Source organism: Haliaeetus albicilla, chromosome 2, assembly GCF_947461875.1.
Source record: "Haliaeetus albicilla chromosome 2, bHalAlb1.1, whole genome shotgun sequence".
NCBI classification, from domain to species: domain Eukaryota; kingdom Metazoa; phylum Chordata; class Aves; order Accipitriformes; family Accipitridae; genus Haliaeetus; species Haliaeetus albicilla.
The window spans coordinates 21229718-21245764 of NC_091484.1; the positions used below are offsets into that span (position 1 = coordinate 21229718).

Sequence of the window (16047 nt, forward strand, 5' to 3'; positions counted from 1 at the left end):
TAAAAGAAATTTGGGTAAGATGGAAAGAGACACAGTCTTCCAACATAAAAATTTGCATGAGGTTCTAACCCATCTCATCACTTCAGCACTCTCTCATGGCTTAATTATAGAAAGGCGCTTAGGGGGCCTTAATACATATGGCAGATCACCAGAGTCAGTCCTTTCCCATGCTCCTGTGGGAGCAAACCCTGCTGCAAGGCAGCATTTGGGCTCATGAGGGTCGGTGGATCTTTGGTAGCATCCACAGCCCCTGAGAGAGTGACAGAAGTCACCAGTCACCTTGTTCTGTTTTTACTAAATTAACACAACAAGAACGAGGTGCATATCCAGCAGCAGCCAGCCACAGGGCTGTGATTCTTGTTACTGCCACACATTGTGAATGGAGATGGGTAAGTGTAGTCAAAATGGATATATATAAACATAGAAGGCACAGCACTTCTGAGAGGCTCTGGTTGATCTCTCACATGTTTCCATTTTAAAGCTTTTTCACTAGGCTGAACCCATCTCAAAGAACAATCATGCATTTTGGAAACTGTTCTCGTACATGTGCTTGAGTGAGCATACAGCCCCCTTCTCCGCACAGGCTGTTATGAAGGGGTCCAGTTTGGGGAACTCGACATCTCTGGTAATGCTTCGAGAGAAGCATTAATAAATTAATTATAGATAAAGTGATTATTATTGATAATTAATATTAATTCATTAATAATGTAAACAGGTCAATATTAGGAGCAAGTATTACTTGTGCCACATGACAAAGTGAGTCCCAGAAGGTAAGCAGAAGATTGCAGGGAGCCAGCAGCCCCTTTCAAGGTACATTAAGTTTCTTGGTTAGTCTCTGTGGTGGGCCAGAGCTAATCACAAGAGAGTCATAATTAGCCCATGTAATGACCACGTTATTTGTAGCTTATTAACAACTCATTTTGCATAAACTGATTTTCATAAGCAGGCAGCGTCTTTCTGCAACCATGGTGGAAAGAAGCTGTTTGCTTATGCAAACCAGTTTCCCCAGAACTGAAAGGGTTTCAGGTTATTGCAAACAGAGCTGCAAAATGTCTTCCCCCTTTTCCTCCCAAAACCAAGACCAACCAAAACACACCACACACATAGTGAAGTGAGTCCTAGTCACCCAGACCTACTAGCGAAAGTACTGGGAACCGGCACGTGGTTTTGCTTTGTGACCTTCTGTGCCCTCTCTGCATGGCATTGATTTCTCCTCCTTCCTCCCCCAGGTTGGGATGAATGATCTAACGCTGGTTAACCTTCATCTGGCCTTGTCACCCTCAGCAGGAGAGAATACCGGGAAGAACCACAACAGCCACAAACTGGCAGCCTTTGCACAGACTTTGCAGGAGACTCTGAAAGGTTCGGCATTTTTTTCCTGCCAGCTATCACGTGCACACTGGTCATCTTATCTAATCAAAAGGAATTTAAAAAAGATAATAAAATCTGTCTCAGTTCAGGTTTCACAAATATCCTCATCAGCTTCGCAATGTCGTTACTGGTATTTGAATTTGAGTGATCCCTAGCCTGGCAAATGTGCTTTTCCCCTGCTCGTTGTCTTATAGTCTCTCCTAATTAACACAAACAGCACAGGGGCTCCTACTGGCTTTGACACCATTTTTTCAAATGAAGTTCCTTCTGATTTTATGCTAGTGTAAGAGCAAGTTCAGCCACAAAAAAAAAAAAAAAGACCCTATTTTAAGTGTTTTGTGGAAATGACACCTACATGATATCAGAATAAAGCTTAATGGCTTTTTTCAAAATAAATAGATTCTATATATTTACTTTTGGATAATTGGAAGCACTTTGGAAAACCCAGTGCAAATCAGGAGATGGCTGCTAATGAGAAAAGAGACCAGCAACCAAATCCTGCTTTGGTACCTGGATGTAATATGCAGGATAATTGTGTTGCTTTCAAGTAAGTCGCTCTGGGTTTACACCAGGATGAGGGACTCCAGAATTCAGACCTGAACTTGAGCAGTGTAATAGCTAGCTGAATTTCTTTACCTCATTTCTGAGAATTTGCTTCTTTCTTTGAAGCTTGCAAATTAAATTCAATGTCCTGCAAAGCAGAACAGCACATTTCAGGTTCTAAATGTTGCTGATTTTGTTATAGGAATGGAAAAATCTAGCCCTTCATTTACTACTTAACAAAGATGCAAAAAGGTTACAAGGTTATATGCGTGATGATTTTCAGCTTGGCCCAGTTTCACAAGGTTGGTCAGTTGGAAGCATTAATATCCCTCTTGTATAACACAAGAGGTATTTGCAGGTTTTATGCATGTTCTGTTGTTTTTCCTTTTGAGCTGCAAGAACTTAGAGCTATTTTTAAGTGCTACTGATTTAAGTATTTGTCCACATACCTTGAAATTGGAAAGGATGGAAGTAAACAAAAGGATTGTTTGTTTAATCCCCGAAGGCTGAACTGAGACACAGATAAATGTGTAGCTCCTCCGAAATCAACGGAGTTGCATTTCCGCTGCATCTAAATTTAGACTGTCAGTGTTAGGGCTTTTCTTTATTTCATGTTTTTATTTTCATATGGTAGGCACGTTACTGCAGCATGCTTGTTCTTGGCTTAGTCTTTCACAAACTTGTGGGATGCAGGTCGTGTTTCTTAAACAAATGGTAGTGCACACGTGTTACTTTGAAGCGCTGAATTACCCTGCCAAAATCAATGTCATGCTTAAAATTACTGCCATCCTTCAATTTCTTCCAAATCAATCCATAAAATATGGGTAGTAAAGACTGATTTTTCTGTGGGTACTGCAGTAAATTGGTGTTTCTGCTCCCATTTTGCTAACAGACACCTACTCTGATATCTTTCATTCTTACAAAGGGGCACATGTGCATCTGAGGGAATTTGGTTACTGTCCACAGTCTCCTGTAATGCAGAGCAGTAGTATCCCTATATTTCTCCCATCAGACCAGTGGGTACTGGTTCCTTTTTTCCCCTCTTTCTTTTCCTTTCGGCAGTACCGGAGAGATGCGGTGGCTGTTGGCTGCTCATAGCTAACTCTCTGCAGCAGCCTTTCTGCCTTCTCTCAAGCACTCCACCTGTTCCATCTTCAGTGTGATAAGCATGGGTGGCACACAGATGCTGTGTTGGTGTACTGGTAGCGCTTGGACCCAGGGACCGGGGTGTTGGCTTAGTCATCTTCTCCCATCTGGCTTGGCTGTATTCCACGGGTTACCCATGCATCAGGCACTAGGCTTAGAAGAACTTCAAGACGTGGTAGGGAGCCTTTTAGCAGCCCATGTACCATCACATCCTTCTCATCACCTGCTTCTCACTCTCTCCAGGAATTATGTGGGGGTTTAAGGGTCTGTTTAATTCAGAGGGGACTCATTCGGGGCATGTGGAAATCAGGGAGAGCATCCTACAGGTGTCTCTTTGGACTGCCACGAAGCAAAGGAGGGTTTCCCAGTTCCTGCAGGAAAGCAGATTTCAACACTGCAGACTTTCTGCAGGCACCGAAAGTCCCTCAGCTGATTGTGTTGGCATACTGGTGCTCAGCTGCTGTGACACAGGGCTGATTTAAGGCAGTGCTTTGCTTTGCTGGACAAGAGCCACCCACAGACACTGCTAAAAGTTGCTGGTGCTTCAGTGAATTTGCAGATGCGTTTGGAAACAGACTGGACTTTTTTCCTCACCTAAAGAGTTCTCCATTGACAAGGGCAGGGTTGCTTTGAGCCCGATGGGTCTCAACGTGATAGCGTGGGAGCACACCTGAGAGGTAATGGGACATGTGCCTGTCTGCCAGAGGCTGTCTGCCACTGCATCCCACCAGACAGAGGCTCTGGGTCCTCGTGGGACAGTGTAGTCTGTGGGAGGGACCTTTGCAGCAAAAGCTGGGTCGGTGAGGGAGTGCTTGCTGATGTGTCCTGCGGGAGGAGGAGGACCGGATCGCATCAGCTGAGGAGCCTCTGGGCTGGGCTGCCCAGTCCCGAGGAGGTGGAGGAGCGAGTCCTGCCAGTCTCAAACTCTTGTCTCATCCAAAAGAGGAAAATCACATCACAGCACCAGTAGCATTATCTCCATTTTCTTTTTTTCCCCCCATCTGATTGTAACTGTGGACATTGTGACTGCAGTTTTTGATCAGTTATCATCCCTTGTTCTGGGCAAGGGCATGAATTCTTCTGGACCTTTTGCTAAGTTTGGCCAAGAGCTGTTGGGGCTGATCCATGAGACCCCTGAGAGCTGCAGCTACTGTGTGGTGGCTCTGCTCCCTGCCTCTGCTGAGGGACCCAGGTGCGACTGATTAGGCACAGTCACGCACCTGGGAAGATCCAGGCAGGTTTGCTTCCTTCCCTCCTGCTGCTTGAGGTCCGTCGGGGTCTCAGGAGGCAGACAAGACATGAAACTGCTGTGCTGCTGTGCATGGCTTTGCTGTCACAGGAGCTGGCAGATACAGAAGCAGGGCTGAGAGTGAGCCAGGACAAGGAGAAATGAAGTTGGTGTTATCTAGAAAATTGGCATTACCTGCTTTTCCTGCTTAGCACAGGGTTGCCTGCCCTTTTGCCCAGTCTTACACAGTCATGGGGAGTCCCAGAAGCTCCTGTGAGAAGGGACCAGAAGCAATCCTTTTCTTCCCCGATGGCAAGTTGGGTTTCAGCTTCTTTGACATGCCCCAGCCTATTCCATCTATCAACTTTACACTGCATTATGATTTTATGCTTAGTTATTCTGCATGCAAAAGTTTAAACAGATGAAGAATACAGTGATTCCCTCCCTGGGCCTGCCTCAGGCTGACTGCTTACCTCCTGCTGAGCACATGTCCAGGTGCTGGGTCTTTTATCCTCTGCTATTTCTAAACTGTCCAGAATGGAGCAGTCAGTTAAAATTTTCACTCGTATGTTTGTTTCATAGATTTCTCATGTAAGGGAAATAGGCTTGAGGATTTGCTAAAAGAAGTGCAAGTATTTTAAGACTAGACTAGACTAGAATAGAATAGAATATATATTTTGTGGGGGATCAAGATATTGCTGTTAAGATTCCGGCCCCCAAGGATGTGCTCCAGTGGTTTCTGTAATGGTCTTTCCCCACCTACACGGCTGAGCTGAAAGCATGGAAGGAGCCAAGTGCTCCCTCGGCCATTAAGCAAGCATTAGTCCTGAAGGACTGAGATGGTGTGGTCACATTTGAGGCTTCCCGGTCCTGACAAGTGAGTGGTCTTGGGTTTTTGCGATGAGATGCGTGCAAAACTGCCAGCTCCCAGAAAGTGCTGTTGTCCCATTAGACAAGCACTGATTTTTCTTTTGGGTTCTGATGGAGCTTAAAATAGCTCAGGTTAAGATTTGGGGGTTTTATTTCTTTTAAAGGTGGAAAGGCCACTGTCATGAACACTTTATAGAATAATATTTAATCCTCGTGTCTTTTCCAGTATTATCTGTGACTTGCAAACGGTAGAGAAACCACAAAATGTTTCGCTATCTTTTCATCGCCCCTCTGCATCTTAGCAAGCAGCATGTTTTGAAGTATTTGTAAGTCGTACACTATCAATCTCTCTGCTCTCCTGCCCTTTCCCAATTCATCTTCTCATGCAGTGCAAGACAGGAGTGGAATAGATTTTGTTGTTGAACTTGCACTCCCTCTCCTGGCTAGCTACCTCTGCAGCAACAGCACAAACGGGACGTTTGTTCATGAGCACTAGGGATGGTAGAGCAATCCGTCCATCCAACCCATCTCCTCCCACACTTCAATCCCAGGAAGGAAAAAGCTTACAGACTCTCGTAGTTCTCTTTTCTGAAGTCAGCTTTGGGATAATTTTTGCCTCCTTTTAGCATCTTCCTTCTTCGCCAGTACCAAGCTGTAAGGCAGCAACGTCTCTGATTAGCTATCAGCATTCTTGAGTTTCTCTTGCCAGACGTTTCTGGCAGTGGTTTGAGATGGGCACTGGGACATATACGTTGTCCTCTTACCCCAGTGCACAGCTGGGATGTCTCTGTCTGCAGCTGTGGAGCTGGGAGAGCACACATTGTGGATATGAAATTAGGGTCCAGAGTTTCTTTTTTCACTTCATTAGGGTTGGAAATAAAATGTGACTGAGGTCATTTTCTATTCACATGAAGACAGCATTTCAAGTCGTTCCCTTTGTTTCTTTGAAAATTCAGCCCTAGACAAAATCTAAGACATCCCAAATTCAGCAGTATCCCTTTAGTCAGCCAGGCAAAGGAAAGCTGCTGTAATCAGTGTCCGTGTGATTTGTGAATTCATCTTCTGCCATCAGGCTTGCAGGCTGCTCCTCAGGCTTGTTCCTTGGGATTTTTTAAATGCAGAGGGTTAGAACAAGCACTGCACTTTTGGGACTCTGGTATATACCAGCATAAGGCTGTGTCTTCCTGGGATCCTCACAAAATTGTCCTTGACTCTTACAGCAAATCTATAGAAAGACAATGTCAGGACAAGTTAAAGCCAACATGTGTTTCTCGCAGAAAAAGAAAAAAATAAGCTTACAAAGTCACAGATCTCTAAAAACCTCGAAGACCAGAACTGCTTGTCTTTGAGTTTGTCACTATCAGTGAATAGCAAGCAAAGCATGCCAATATAAATGAGATAATATTTAAAAAAATGAAATGTGTACTGGCTGTTTTTTATTGTCATGACAGAATGGCCATGAGTAAATAGCCAGAGAAAAAGGCTTTAAACAGCATTTCTTTCAGGAGTTCAGAGTAAAGTCAGCTTTGCTACTCAGTATTTGTATTTTTCCTCCTCCCGTTTATCCTCTCTCCCTCTTGTACTTAAGTGATGGATGTCTATTCCTCCCATTCATTTCTATTTTTTCTGTTTTCTAGGAGAAAAAGACGTGATCATCCTTGGAGATTTTAACCAGGCCCCGGACAACAATGATCACGACATCCTGAGGAAGGAGAAGTTCCATCACCTAGTCCCTTCCAGCACCTTCACCAACATCAGCACAAAGAACCCACAAGGGTCCAAGTCACTGGATAACATCTGGATCAGTCGGAGCTTGAAAAAGGTTTTCACAGGTAGAGTTGCTTTTTAGTGAGGTCATATAACCTTTAGTCAGGTTAGTGGCATGTGTCAAATTTGGGCAATATTACTTATCTTTTTCTCTGTGATTCTTTTTCATGCAGGCCACTGGGCTGTTGTGCGAGAAGGTCTTACAAACCCATGGATCCCCGATAACTGGTCCTGGGGTGGGGTGGCTTCGGATCACTGCCCCGTGCTTGCTGAATTTTATGTGGAAAAGGACTGGAACAGGAAGGAGGTGACAAGGAACGGGAACGGGGTGATGGTTGAATGCAACGACTCCCACGCTAAGCACGAACGATGACGTGAACTTGAGGGTGCCTCTTCTGCTCCCCAGGGAGTAGTCGAAGGCTCTGTTCGCTCGCAGCTCAGCAGTGGAGCAGGACTGCCTCCCCCTCTCCCTCCCTCCCGCTCTCCTCCCCACGCCTAGAAAGCATCAGTACTTGATTTTGGTGGCCCTGGCTTTGTGCCCCTCCTGGACAGTTGTGGGGTGTCTCACAGCAGCGGAGCAATCTGCAGTTTTTTTCTGGGGACACAGTGGACATTTCCACACCTGGAGATTTGAATGAGAATTGTACAGAAAATAAAGTGTACTTTTAATACTGTACAGGATCTGTGCGAAAACGCAGACGAGCAGGGCTTTGCTGTGAGGGTGAGGTGGGAGTGATGGTTATTTTCCTTTGCCTCCTTGTAAATTGAGGGAATAAGAGAGGCCCCAAAAAGAGAGACACCGTGGAAATTCTTGGCAAGTCGCAAAGGCCGTTCAGCACTCACAAAAGCTGCCGGAGCTGGTCCCTACGTGACCTGAAATGAGGCCTGAGTGGTCCCTCTGGCTCAGCCTGGAGAGTCCCTGTTCCTCCGCAGCCCCATGTGGATGTGGGCACCTCTTGTCCTTCCCTTCCTCTCTCCTTATGCTCCTGGCAGGGTGCATTTTGCTCCAGAAGGGCTTCCTGGAGCTTGGCTTTGGCTTTTTGTTTGGCATGCAGCATTTAGTGTTGTTTTTTTCCTGCACACTAGCCTTCAGGAGCTGGGAAACCACCGACTTGTCTCTCTGCAGAACCTGATCTACTTCTCCAATACCCTTTGTTTTGTTCCCAGTTGGGGATCTTGCAGGAACAGCCCTTGTCCTCTGGCCCTGCAGCTGGCATCAAAGAGGAGATGTAGCCCTGAATCTTTGTCTAGGAGTCGGGTGTTCTGAGCAGGTCTCCAAATCGGGGAGAAATAGGTCATACATTGGTGGAAGGTCTATAGACAAGCCCACATTCATGTGATCACAGCAAAGGCTGACATACGTGTTGCACCAACCTCTGCCCCTTGATTTTTTTAGGGGTTTTCAATTTCTCCTTCTGGAAGACCAGGCAGTTACGCATCACTTTCCTGAGCTGCTTTGCAGCATAAGCCTGGTCCAGGCATCACAACAGGGAGTCTGAATACAGCGTATGGTCATCGTGCATATGGCAGGGATGGGGTCTGCTTCTCAGGAGGTTTGTTTCTGTGCACGTCCTGGGAGGACTTCAGTCAGCAAGCTGCCACAACAGTGCTGGGGATGGAATATTAAATTTGCCACCTACATAAAATTTTTCAAGTAGCAATTAATAAACAGTGACCTAGAAGGGAAACATCTAAGGACTGGAAAAAGCAATTCAGCATCTGCAAAAGAAATAGGTTGAGTGTGAAAGGCGCTGAGCTGCCCGCTAGCCCAGCGCCGCCTGCTCCGGGCTGCAGATGACCACACATTTTGCTGCTGAGTGGAAAGGAAAGCTCTCTGGCATGACTTACTGGGCTATAAAGGGAAAACTACTCCTGACAGCAGTGCCACACCAAAGGAGATGTTGTACCTGAGGGGTTTAGAGCAAAACAGTCTCATATTCTTGTAGCTTTTTCATTACTTTTAACATTCTGAAATAATCATCTCATTTCAGGTAGCAACAACTGAATAAATTCACATGCAAACACACACAGTTGAATATTTCAAACAGCTTTTCTGACTATACACAAAACTAAACCTGGAGGAAGGTGGAATAGTCTGGGTGTGACTCTCAGACCGAGGGAGGTTTCACTGACATTTCAAGAGGTTAGGTGAATGACTAAGTGTTCAGAGCATCAGACCAAAAATCTATCTTTATGTGATCAGCATTCCCTGTTGAAAATGGGAGGTCCAGGCACTTGTCCCTGGTCATTAAAGAAGCCAGCATGAGAGCTTGGCTCCAGCTTTCATTCTGCATCCTTGCTGCTGCCTTGTCCTTTTCCACCAGGCACGATTTTGCTGCCCCCCCACCTTAATTTGAGCAGCCCCAGATCCCCCAAGCAACTCTGACTGGACCACTGCAAAATACAGGTGAGGATGCAACAGAGTTGCCGTAGTCAAATGAATACCACATGAGGTGAGCAGCAGTAAAATTCCCAAGAACACACTCACACTCTTGTATCAACTAGTGTTTGGTAGTGTTTCCCTGCTACAAATATGTTTGGAGGCTGAAGTGACTTTATAGCTCTAGAAATGAAACTCAAAAGGGCCAGATCCCATTTAAGCTGCTGCAGGTGCAAATAAATGCCGAGGCACCAAAGCCTAGAGAAGCACCTGCAGTCTCCTGTGCAGGTGGTGGTCAGTAAGCAGTAGCACTCACAGTTGCAGGAGGGGCCCTTGCTTTGGATGAGTTGCCTGTTAGCATGGGCTGCCGGTGGGGGAAATGAGCTGGACTGCTCTCATAACCCATGTGTGAGTTGTAGGGAAGGTTAATGAGGCTGGTGTGTAGCCCAGAGATTGCTCAGCCCAGCCTGCTGGGAGGAAACGGGGAGCTCTGGAAAGGTGATTATTTAGTGAATAGAAAGATGCCTTGGAGTAAGATGGGTCCTACAGGATCAGAGGAAGGAGGATAGAGGAGTTTGATACTTACAGGTATCTCTGCCTTGTATGGAGCATCAGTATGAGGTATGTGCTTGGTTACTTCATGTTGGGAATCAGCATGTCTTGATGGTTTCACTGGTTTTAAAAAGTTTGCTTTGCTTTTTGTGTGTGACACCCTTGGAGGATGATGAGGTGTTTGTGAGTCTGATGGATTTTGGAGTTCCCAAGAGCATTTGTCATGTTATGGTGCTTCAGAAGCTGAAGTGGTGGCTGGCTTCCTCCTGTGACTGCAGAAGCAAACCTGAATAGCAATTTTATTTCAAGATGCTTATAGTAGAAGCTAGGCTAGTCCAGCTTTCTGTAGCTGTATTGCCCTGGCAGTGCCAAGGGAGGCAGCACAGAAACGGTGACCCTTTCTTGCAAAAGGCCTAATACAGGCTCTACACATTGCACGTTTTGGGCTCCCCTCAGCAGCCCGAATTTTGGGAGGGTGAGTCCTGCTTCATAAGTAACATCACTTACAGCTACAGAGTGGTTTGGTCCAGGTTTATTTTTTCTTAAGAATAGTCACTTCTGGAAGGCGATTCAGCTCACCAGTGCACAGCAAGGGGTGGTGGAGCTCTTCCCTGCCCACTGCATGTGAAGCCTGGCTGCTTTCTTACAACAAAGTGGTGCCTCTTCCCTCCTCCTGACATATGCCATCCTTGGACCTCCCCTGGCCAGGTGACATGGTGGCAGCTGATGCGCAGCCCATGGTCCCTGTGGTGGCTGTGGCTGGTGAGGACCTGCAGCGGTGGCTTCTGTAGGGGAGCTCTGTCCTTCCTGGTGGGGCACGGATGAGTTTCAAGTTGAGCTTTTACCTTTTAGCACCTGCTGGAATAAAAGCTTAAAGCAGTGCCCTGCTTGCCGAGGCTGAGAGGGCCATGTCTGGTGTTTGGCCTCTTCTCTTTGCTCTCCATGGTAAAGGCTTTTAAAATATTCACAGCCAAATTATTCTCCTTTCCTATTTGCTCTGACCTGTTTGCTTCAGGGCAAAGGCTCTGCTGTGCCCTGTGGGCTTTTTAGGAGGATTTATTTGGCAAATGTCCATTTGGTCACTTGGCTTTGCAGCGTTGTTGCACCAAGCAGTGCTGCAAACCGTCTAAAAAAAGGAGTTGCAATACAGGAGGAATAATTTGAAGAGCTGCTAAAACCCTCTGAGGAGCAAACACAATTAAATAACTGTCCTGGAAATGAACTTCTAAGATCCAGAACCAGGTCATGGCAGCAGTGGGTTGAATGAATCCTGGTGCAGCAGGGGTGGAAGCTTGATCACACAAGGTAACCAGCCTTGGTCTTGGCGCTCTTGAGCCCTCGCGGGAATCAGGGCTCAGTGTTCCTAGAAAACGAGAGAAAAGGGTCAGCCCAGAGGATTTCAAGGTTTTCCCAGACATCTAAATGCCTCCTTTTGAGAACAAGTTGATTTTTTTATTTTAGAACTGGTGCCTTGAAGGAGCAGGCTGGCCATGGGCAGGAACTGGATGCAATGGGAAGCTGAGCTGCTGGAGCAGCAGCTACTGTTCCCTGGGGGCACTTCAGGTCATATATTTAAGTACCCAGAAATTGGGTGGAAATGTCCGGTATTTAGGTTACAGGCTTTTCCTTAGCTGCAGGAAGCAAGGCAAAGCCATGCAGGCATTTCCCGGCCTTTGAATTTCCAGATTTCACACTTTTCATACAGAGTTTCTAGATGGGAAAAACTTCTTAGGAGGCTTGTGTTTGTTTTTCCAAAGCAAAACACAAAGTTCTTCCCCGTGCAAGGAGTCACGTTGACTGCAAAGCAGGGCTCTAGTGGGAAAAGTAGCCTGCAGCAGCTTTTTTCATCCTCCGAAGAGGTGCAGCAGCCACTCTTTGTGAATCTGCCGCTCTCGGGGCACGACTGAAGCACCTTGCCAGCAGGCTGCACAGCTCTCACTGTTGCCGCTCAGGGCTTCTGGACTGTGTCCCACGTCCTGCAGAGCAGGACGTGACCGCAATTGCAGATGGAGCCCTTGGCCACTTACCAGCTCCTCTGCTCATTCCTGTGGGTTTGGGTTGGGTTTCCTCCCTGCCCTTAAAGCACTTTAGGAGATAATAAGGTTTAACAGCTTGTAACTTTGGAGTGACTGAGAACATACCTTGTAGGAGGGAATGGCAGGCACCCTTGCAGAGGTGTTGCTACAAACCTTTCGCTGTTCCCGGCAACGTGTTGGCTGCTGCAGGTTACTGCTTTGGTTGTAAGTAATGTCAGGAGGCTGCAACTCTGTGATCAGGTGCCTCTTATGGGAGGCCACTTGTATATAGGACAGTATATAATATAAAGACACATGCACATTCCAAGCAGACCCTTTTCTCATCAGGTTATAACATAAGATAACAAAAGTCTTTTTGTTTGGTTGGGTTTTTTAGGTTTTTAAGTAATCTTTACTTCCGTATCCAGAAGTAAAAAAGCTCTTGCATAGAATCAAAGTAGCTAGAAGGGCTTAGTCCAGAGTACCCATGGGTTACATGTACACTTAGGAAATATGTGGCTGGGTGGCCCTTTGATGACCCATCCTGCTGGCCATCTCGTAACCCTGCATGATGAGATGTTCCCAGCCTGAGGGACACCCAAAGGTGTCTTTTTATCAGCTATGTGAAAGCACAGGGGGCCTTGTTTAAACAGAAAATAAAATGGAATGTGCACTGACCTGAATTGCAATATTGCTCAAACTTTGTGTGAAGAGGTGACCCAAGGAGCACCAGCACTGAGCTCTCAGAGCATTTTCCCACCAGTTTGTAGGCAGCGGCCTTCAAGGAAGCTCCTCCTTCTCCAGACCATCCCTTCACACCTCCTTCATCCGTTGGCACGCTGGCAGACAAGAGGGGCTGCATTGCAGCTGGGTGGTTACTTTATGTCCCCCTTCTCTTATTGCTCAAGGCTATCAGCCTGCACCCACAAAGATCACTCACAGCATGTGCCTGGCTGGGCACCTCGGTACTCTTGCATACTCTCGTTTGGGGGAATCTTAGCTGATCCTTTCAACTGTAGGACTATTATTCATTTTCCTAGTAATTTTGTGGTCATGCTGCTCTTCCCCTTTGCATGTGAGGTTTCCCCAGCTGCTTTAAAGGGACTTTTCACCCTGTCCTCATCCACCCAAGTGCTCCCTTGGGTCGGGAAGGTGCCAGAGGAGAAGCACTTGTGATAGGTTTCCTCCCTGCCTTCTGCCCTGTGCCGGGGGCAGGGGGTTGTATGGAGGCATATGGAGACCCAAAGGGTGGCAATACTGGTCAGCTAATACACACCGTGCTTTTCCCTGTCTGTCACCTCTGGGATTGAGAGAGTAGTACACCTGCTTGTAGCACAGTGCTTTGCTTTATCCTTAGAAATAAGCCTGCCCCACCAGGCTGGAGACCTGCCATTGCTCCTTTCTGTTTGCAGCAGGAAGGTAGCAATGTAACAGGCAGGGCTCCGGATCAAGAAGGTGTGACCAGAGCTATGCTTAACCACATTTTTTCACTTCAAAACAGAAGGAAAAATGTTTCTTTTGCTCTTGGGACAGCTGAGGACCCATGAAGGAGCCTCAAAGAGTTGCGGGGGTTGGGGGGGGTGGAGGGGATGTGTGAGAGATTGCAAACAGACAGGGAATGGGGAGATAGCGGGAGCATGCCAACGGACAGGCAGGAACGGCACAGGGGCTCCCTGAAGTGACATGTGTCTAGGACATAGCTGCAACATGGAGGGTCCTAAGGAGAAGGGTGGAGAAATGTCTAAGCAAGGATGCTGGGAGCCGGAGGAGTGTGGGGCAGAGAGGGGCTGGGAAAGTAGGAAGGATGGAGGTGAGAGAGCAGATGGAGAAGTGAATCACAGCTGGAGGCTTCTCCACATGGTCCTGTGTGTCTGGTGACAAATCTTGCCCAAACCTGGAAGAGCTTCTTTTCTGAAAGCTGTAAAGAAAGGTCAAAAATACAGGGGACCTCAGCTTTAAAATATTGCTGGGGGGAGAGGAAGGTGACTCATAGATCATGTATGGATTTTTTTTAGTGGGTGGAAGTGACTTACTTTCTAGGCTTAGAGATAGACGATGTGGTAGTGAATATATTCTTAAGATAAAAAGGAAGGTGAAGGACTGGGGTTAAATAAAGCCTGAAGGATGAGTGTTAGAGACCAGGACAAAATCCAAGCAGGAAAAATAAGCAAGTAAGCTGGAGGAGACAGCCCGACTGGTCTCTTGTTTGGGATGTGGCGTGAGATGGAAATTGGGCCCTAATGTATACACATGAAACCCTCCAAGCACAGTTTTCAGGGCATTGCTGGGACAGGGCGTGAAAGTGAGCCCAGCTCTGCTCTATTAGACTAGCTGTGTGGGGGGACTGGTGTTGGCATGTGCCCTCTGTTTCTCCTCCGAAGCCCCATAGCATCACACAGGCCAGCGGAGAGGGTCCCTGCGGGGAGGCATCCACCCTGCTCTGACCCTGTGGCGTGAGCGGAGCACTGTGGCCTGGAGCCAGCTGCTCCTGTGTCACCAGTCGTGTTTCTCCCGCCGCTGAATTTTCTTAGGCATTTTTTTCTCTTCAGAACCCTCTCTATCCACCCCAATCCTGCTCACTTGCGTGAGCCCTGACTGTGTGGTCTCCCTCCATGTTCTTTCCTGCTCTCTATGGTGGCCAGCGTAGTTCTAACTTCAGCCTTGGTTTCCTCATTATCTAAAGAGCTGAAATAATGCTGTACTTTGCCCTGCATGTCCGTAGACTATTCAGGAAAAGGGGCATAAAGTGTCTCAGAGGGGGGAAGATAAAAATATTTCAGCAGCACCATGAGAAGTGAATTCAGACAACTTTAATAGGAAGGGTATGGCCGTGCCTTGAAGGGTAATCCTGATGGCATCTTTTTATTATTGAATCAATGTAAATGAATGGGTTTAAAATTCAATATCCAGATTTTTCTGGTTTTAACCTAATATAGACTTTCAGTTGTGAAAAGTCCATAATTATTCAGAGAAGCCAAAATAGATTTTCCCCTCTATTATTAAAGACACACAATCTCATTTTAAACTGCATACTGAAAAGAACTCAAAGAACTTCTTAATTTGGTGCTAATATATTAGGAAATTATTAAGACACTTTTAAATGCACACTTCTCTAAAAAAAACCAATTGTTCCAGCTGTTTCTTTTTGCTTTTTTCTTGCCTTAGACAGTGCCTCTCTCAACTTCCACCCTGACTCGTGTGTTGTCAGACTTCCATCCTGGTTTCCAGCATAAATGATTTCCAGCTTTCCCACCTCGCCAGGCAGGCAGGAGCATCACCGAGACCCTTGGTGCTCCAGTTGCTCCTGAAGCTGCTTGCAGGGCATCCAGCTTCACAAGCCTAGCACTCGAGTGCCAGAAAAAGGATCTCAGAGTTGCAGTAGTCCTGCAGATCACCTATAACAAACGTGAAGTTTATTCAGTACTGAAATATACCTGCCCAGCAAAGCTCAAGCATTGTGTTTCACACTGCTGACGCTGTAGAAGGGGTATCTAAGATGCACTAGGTGAGGGAGAAGAGTGGTGATTTGGGAGCCTGCAGAGGGGGGAGATTTCAGGCTGAGTTTTCCAAACTGGCTAGCAAGGGAAGGGGAATGTAATGCAATAATATTTAGCTATCTTGCAAGACAGATTAGCTAATGACTTTTAAAGTATTTCCATTAAAAAGAACCCACAACCCTTTACTGTTATCCTTACTTACATGTGAGGGAGCTGAACCATAAGGAGATGACAGGACTCCCTGGAGATAAGCAAGCACATTTTATAATGTGAGAGGGGACAAAGAGCCCTGAAATGAAGCAGCAGGGAAGAGGGGGGCTGCATCAAAGTGTTAAAGCGGAGCACTTGGAGTTGCCATTTCCCGCATGGATGGTGCTGAGAAATGCATCGCAGCAAAATGGCTCTGACAATGCCTCAGACTGTGTCCTAGAAAAAGGGAGGGTGTGTAATTTCCTCATGAGCAGCCAGGCCTTCTGACAGAGCAGAGGGAGCTGTACCCGATGTAAGACTTCAGCAGAGCCTTCATGACTCCAACCCCAAGTGGTGTTTTTCAAACTGCATCAGAAAGCCCATCTCTTCCGTGCACATCTTGGGATGTCCAACTAGCTGTAGAGCCAATGCCCTCAAAAGAGAGTAACACTCTCGCACCACACAATGTAACACTTCAGTACTCTAGTC

The 16047-nt window shown here is 46.6% G+C and overlaps 1 protein-coding gene across 1 annotated transcript in view; it reads left to right on the forward strand.

Annotated features, from left to right (window-relative positions):
• EEPD1 (endonuclease/exonuclease/phosphatase family domain containing 1) overlaps positions 1 to 7601 on the forward strand; it is a 72207-nt gene extending 64606 nt beyond the window's left edge. The window contains exons 5-7 of the mRNA XM_069809377.1: positions 1230 to 1362; positions 6796 to 6990; positions 7099 to 7601. Coding sequence (XP_069665478.1) covers positions 1230 to 1362; positions 6796 to 6990; positions 7099 to 7298 — 528 coding nt within the window. The 3' untranslated portion in view covers positions 7299 to 7601. The remainder of the gene's footprint in view (positions 1 to 1229; positions 1363 to 6795; positions 6991 to 7098) is intronic.
• The last annotated feature ends 8446 nt before the right edge of the window (positions 7602 to 16047 follow it).